This window comes from Phoenix dactylifera, chromosome 7 (genome assembly GCF_051530095.1).
Source record: "Phoenix dactylifera cultivar Ajwa chromosome 7, Ajwa_hap1_PhDact_Kaust_v1.1, whole genome shotgun sequence".
In the NCBI taxonomy this organism is placed as follows: Eukaryota; Viridiplantae; Streptophyta; class Magnoliopsida; order Arecales; family Arecaceae; genus Phoenix; species Phoenix dactylifera.
Window position 1 is genome coordinate 29,138,901 of NC_143196.1, and position 6,179 is coordinate 29,145,079.

The window sequence follows — 6,179 nt, forward strand, 5'->3', positions numbered from 1 at the left end:
TTAAAATTGATATAAGGGGTAAAATAGGAAAGAATCAAAAGATAATGGCATAGTTGTAGATGCATTGAAGTGGTAAGGGTAAAATTGGAAGGAATCAAAAGTTAATGGCATAACGGTAGATATGTTGAAGTGTTAGGGGCAAAATGGAAATTTAATAATATTAAACAAAGGGTGAATAGTGTCTTGATGTGATTTAATTGGAGGGTTTGAGCTGGCTTTTGGAATGAAACCGAGAGAAAGAGGGAGGGGGTTCTCAGGCGTGAAACAGACGAAAGAAAGAAAGAAAAAGAGAAGAAGAAGAAGAAGAAAGAAGAAGAGGAAGGGGATTCAAGGAGGAAAGGGATCCCGGTTGCACTTCCAGCTGAAGGGAAAAACGTAGATCTCCTTCCCCTCTACGCAAGGACCTCGATTTCCAAAAAGAAAAAGGTAAATATCCATCCCTATCTAGTCTTTTGATGACATTAGGCTATACAAAAGGTGGATATAGTCTAGAGGGGTCGGATAAGGGTTGTAGAGGTGGTTAAAAGAAGAAGAATCGGATTTTGACAAATTTTTCCGGCACTACGGAAAAACTGTGTCGAAGTCCCAACTTCGGCAAATTATTTAGGGGGTCAAACGGCCTCCGATGATGATGCATGTTACTCTTTGGAATCCTCTGTGAGTGTAGAATGTTAGGTAAAAATTTCATCAAATTTGGAGTCCTAAAAGTGGATCAAAACCGGGATGAAGTAACCCACTGTCAGTTCGGGTTACTGTTCATCCGGGTGGAAAATAGGGGATTTCATGCTATAATAGAGTATTAAGCCTAGATCAAGCTAAAAGGGACCTTGTACTCATGCAAAGGAGTCCCTAATACACATAAATGGTGAGTTAATTAATTAAAAAGGAAAAGAAGAAAGAAAAGAAAGGATTTAGGGAACAGGGGAGTTGAATCAATTAAAGTTTCCTATGTTATAATTGGCACGTAGCTTATAGCCCTTGATACAAGACTAAATGTATTGTAAATGCATGTCACAGTTGGGCAAGAAGCTAGGGAACAAGAGGAAGAAGTTTCCCACTGCCTGCTGTAGATTTTTGGAGGCGTATCAGGGCTGTGCCAGATTGACAGGTGAGTGGGAGTCATGTACTTTGCACCATGAGCATCCTTAATTCATTTTCATGAATGTCGCCAAGTGTGAATTGATTCCACTTGAGCATATTGATTGATATTGTGGTAGATTCCTCTATGTTTTGTTCTCCATGCTTGATTATTCTGTACATGCATTTGAGGGAACATTGAGAGGAATTACGAGGGGTAGATGAGTAATTAAATGGGTTCCAAATTGTGAAATGACTTCTTTTGTAAATTGATTTCATTTCCTCCATTTCAAAGACTTGTAGAGCCCTTCTCATGGTATATTGAGTTGCATTGCACACCCTTGACCCCTCACTCCCAACCCTGATGTTAGTTTATGATTGGGTCGGAGTCGAGTGAGTGGTAATCTTGATCATACTCCTTTTTAGTAGAGTATTGGGAGGGTGCATTATGGTATTTATGCATGGCTTGGCAGTATCTGCAGGACACCTATAGTCGATGGGGTTGAACATCGGCCTTTGTGCACATAGTAGCCTTCTGGGTGGGCGGAGCCCAGTCCCTTCCTAGGGGGGGACACGGCCCTAGGCGTAGGATCGGCCGGTCCTACGACTTATATTCTGCTTGCCGCCGGGCATAGTAAGACCCCGCGAGGTGCAGTATGGCTTTCCGCGGATGTAGAATTCCCGCGAGGTGCCGTTTAGTATGTAGATGTGAGATGGATTTCTGTTCTGGATACTGGCCAGCATTTATATGATCAGTGTGGTGTCTTATCCTGCATATGCATGTGACAGTAGGGAGTTGTTGCTGGTTCGCCTGGGGCGTAAAACCCACCTCCCGATAGCTGTCTAGCATTTATGTTATCAGTATGGTGTCTTATCCTGCATATGCATGTGACAGTAGGGAGTTGTTGCTGGTTCGCCTGGGGCGTAAAACCCACCTCCCGATAGCTGTCTAGCATTTATGTTATCGGTATGGTGTCTTATTCTGCATATGCATGTGACAGTAGGGAGTTGTTGCTGGTTCGCCTGGGGCGTAAAACCCACCTTCCGACAGCTGTCTAGCATTTACATTATCGATATGGTGTCTTATCCTGCATATGCATGTGACAGTAGGGAGTTGTTGCTGGTTCGCCTGGGGCGTAAAACCCACCTCCCGACAGCTGTCTAGTGATGATTTCAGCATATTGACACCTGATTTGTATGTTCCAGCATTATGATCTGTTGAGCATATTCATGAGTAGCATATATGTTTACTTGATTATTCCATATATGCTTCAGATGAGTTGATATTGATTGTGGTGATATTGATGATTTACTCTATATTCTCTATGTTGAGTTCATGTTCATGTTGTTATTGATCTTGAGATTTCATCTCGAGCCATGATTATATTCTGTCTCATGTGCATAGTACTCTCTACTCCACTCACTGAGTATTTATATACTCACTCCCCAGTTTGATATTTTTGATTGCAAGGCAGGTATTGTATAGAGAGGAGCAGGATTAGTGGTTGTCTGCTAGCTGTGCCGCTCCATAGTATAGTATAATGTAGATAGAGGTTTATCCCCTTTTGGTGTATTATAAACCTTCTATTATATATAGTGCATAGTTACAGTCATAGATCCTGTTGTGGATATGGGTTTGACCATGGATGGATTGGGAAGCAGGTATATATATGTGTGCAGATCAGTTGTGTGCCTGTGATAATGTATTGCTATATATTGTCCAGGTTTATATGTGACAGATTATGTGATTGCTGCTCTGACAGGTAGTGTGTTGTATGTATTGAGATAATCCTGACAGGTCACTATAGGAAAAGTGATCATTTTGTGCATGCATCATGCCAAATTTTTCAAGATTTATTGATGATTGATAGGTAGTAGGGTTCTACGCGGTGGCTGGTGGCCTTATGCCTACCCGCACCCTAGGACCGTCGCGGCGGCCCGCCGGGAACGGGGCGGGGGTCGTGACAAAGCTTGGTATCAGAGCAAAGGTTAAACAAGAGTCCTGTCAGAGCAATAGGATGAGTCAGGATTAAGTATAGGATTATACTATGGAGCATAGGATTTTTCTGTATGTTATTTTATGAGTCATTTACAACTTAGTAAAATATATCATGACTCAGTGTGTAACGACCATCCTCTCTTTTTGACTTTTTTAGAGAGATATAAAGAATACCTCCAAGGAGAGGACCTGCTCGTCCTGGAAAGAGGATGGAGCCAGATATAGCATTGGATGCGGGTTCCGCACATGTCGAGCCCCAAAGAGAAAATCCTCCTCCTGCTGATAGACGGAGGGTTGATGATCAAGGAGATGTAGGAAGTAGAGATGCATTGATGGAACAGTTACTGGCGGAGAATCAGGCTCTGAGGGAGCAGATTGCTCGGGGGAAATCTCCTGCCCCGTCAGTAGTATCCATCCCACCTCCTGTACCTGTGCCAAGAAGTTTGGCCAGGCGGGCTCTAGATGATGAGGGGATTACTGTACAGGAATTTCTTAGGCTCAGAATCCCGGAGTTTAAGGGGGAAGAAGGTGAAGATCCTCAGAGATTTCTGGAGGAGACTGAAAAGATGATACGGAGACTGCCCTGTTCTGATGCAAGAGCTATAGAACTTGTAGGGCTTACAATGAAGGAAGATGCCTGGGACTGGTACCAGAGGCATATGGAGGACAGATTGTACAGTAGGAATCCTCCAACCTGGGAAGAGTTCAGGCAAGCAGTGATGGATGAGTTCTTGTCTCCGGCTGAGAGGCAGAATCGGGCTCTTCAGTTTGAGAGGCTGAAGCAGATGCCCGGAATGAGCGTATCTGAGTACGCTCGTGAGTTCACTAGATTGGGGAAGTATGCTCCTTACATCATCCCCACTGAAGCTGCCAGGATAGAAAGGTTCAGACGAGGTCTGATTTCCCCGCTTTATAATGCAGTACTGGCAGTAGAGGTCCCCACCTTGTCTAGGCTGATAGATAAAGCAAAACAGTGGGAGACCAGAAACAAAGAGGAAAGAGCTGAAAGAGAACAGAAAAAAATGAGTGTGGGGAAGGAGCAAAGCAGTAGAGGTAGATCTGAGGGAGTAGATCTCTCAGAGGGCCCGACGGAGCAGTCTGTACGCTCAACTCCACCTGCCCAACGTAAGAGGAAATGGAGGGAAAGAGGTCAATCACAAGAAACTTTTCTACCATCAGTACCTCGTCCTCCAGTCACTATAGCCAGAACTGAATCTGGGTTCCAATCATGGCCAGTGTGTGGCATATGTGGGAAGCAGCACCCTGGCAGATGCAGAATGGGCCAGGGAGTGTGCTACAGATGTGGACAGCCGGGTCATTTTGCCAGAGAATGCCTGCAGGGTGCCACCCAGCAGTTTGTGCCTTTGGCATCCTACCCTTCTGTGCAGATGCACAGGCCTAGTAGTAGGGGGCCTGTAGGCAGAGGCAGAGGTCAGACACCAGCATCACAGCAGAGTGTTGGACCATCTCAGCCATCAGCTCCAGTAGGTAGAGGGCAAGGAAGGGTGTTCACGGTAAATCCACAAGAGGCACAGGCATTAAATGTAGCTGTGACAGGTATGCTCCTCATTGATAAGATTAAAGTTAGAGTATTATTTAATTCTGGAGCAACCCATTCATTTGTGTCCCTTTATTTTGCTAAAAAGTTAGCTAAGGATAAGATATTAATGCATATTCCCTTAGCTATTAGTACATTTGTAGGGGATAGTATAGAAGCGAAGTATGTGTATCCTACCTATGTGGTAGAGATAGAAGGTAAAACACTCCCAATTTATTTGATTTCCAATACCACACCGAGCAGAATATGAAAAGCAAATACACTCACCCCTTTGAGTAAACAGGTAATTTACTTTTTTAAATTCGAGGACGAATTTTATATAAGGAGGGGAGGATGTAATAACCCCAAAATTTTTTTTTTTATATATAAAAAGGGATAGAATAGTCCTTTAAAATTGATATAAGGGGTAAAATAGGAAAGAATCAAAAGATAATGGCATAGTTGTAGATGCATTGAAGTGGTAAGGGTAAAATTGGAAGGAATCAAAAGTTAATGGCATAACGGTAGATATGTTGAAGTGTTAGGGGCAAAATGGAAATTTAATAATATTAAACAAAAGGTGAATAGTGTCTTGATGTGATTTAATTGGAGGGTTTGAGCTGGCTTTTGGAATGAAACCGAGAGAAAGAGGGAGGGGGTTCTCAGGCGTGAAACAGACGAAAGAAAGAAAGAAAAAGAGAAGAAGAAGAAGAAGAAAGAAGAAGAGGAAGGGGATTCAAGGAGGAAAGGGATCCCGGTTGCACTTCCAGCTGAAGGGAAAAACGTAGATCTCCTTCCCCTCTACGCAAGGACCTCGATTTCCAAAAAGAAAAAGGTAAATATCCATCCCTATCTAGTCTTTTGATGACATTAGGCTATACAAAAGGTGGATATAGTCTAGAGGGGTCGGATAAGGGTTGTAGAGGTGGTTAAAAGAAGAAGAATCGGATTTTGACAAATTTTTCCGACACTACGGAAAAACTGTGTCGAAGTCCCAACTTCGGCAAATTATTTAGGGGGCCAAACGGCCTCCGATGATGATGCATGTTATCTCTTTGGAATCCTCTGTGAGTGTAGAATGTTAGGTAAAAATTTCATCAAATTTGGAGTCCTAAAAGTGGATCAAAACCGGGATGAAGTAACCCACTGTCAGTTCGGGTTACTGTTCATCCGGGTGGAAAATAGGGGATTTCATGCTATAATAGAGTATTAAGCCTAGATCAAGCTAAAAGGGACCTTGTACTCATGCAAAGGAGTCCCTAATACACATAAATGGTGAGTTAATTAATTAAAAAGGAAAAGAAGAAAGAAAAGAAAGGATTTAGGGAACAGGGGAGTTGAATCAATTAAAGTTTCCTATGTTATAATTGGCACGTAGATTATAGCCCTTGATACAAGACTAAATGTATTGTAAATGCATGTCACAGTTGGGCAAGAAGCTAGGGAACAAGAGGAAGAAGTTTTCCACTGCCTGCTGTAGATTTTTGGAGGCGTATCAGGGCTGTGCCAGATTGACAGGTGAGTGGGAGTCATGTACTTTGCACCATGAGCATCCTTAATTCATTT

The 6,179-nt window shown here is 42.9% G+C and overlaps 1 protein-coding gene across 2 annotated transcripts; it reads left to right on the forward strand.

Annotated features, from left to right (window-relative positions):
* Positions 1–263: 263 nt before the first annotated feature.
* LOC149753220 (uncharacterized) lies at positions 264–5,930 on the forward strand. 2 transcript variants are annotated; one of them, XM_089924406.1, is made up of 2 exons: positions 264–426; positions 1,018–5,310. In XM_089924406.1, the coding sequence occupies exon 2, from the start codon at positions 3,286–3,288 to the stop codon at positions 4,882–4,884; it is 1,599 nt and encodes a 532-aa protein (XP_089780532.1). In that variant the 5' UTR covers positions 264–426; positions 1,018–3,285; the 3' UTR covers positions 4,885–5,310. The 2 variants fall into 2 exon arrangements, 1 of the variants encoding a protein (XP_089780532.1); XR_016396006.1 differs by lacking the exon at positions 264–426 and having other exon boundaries at positions 1,994–5,040; positions 5,100–5,930.
* The last annotated feature ends 249 nt before the right edge of the window (positions 5,931–6,179 follow it).

Coding starts and splice junctions, on each gene's coding strand:
- LOC149753220 (XM_089924406.1), top strand. CDS start 3,286: ATGGAGCCAGATATAGCATTGGATGCGGGTTCCGCACATGTCGAGCCC.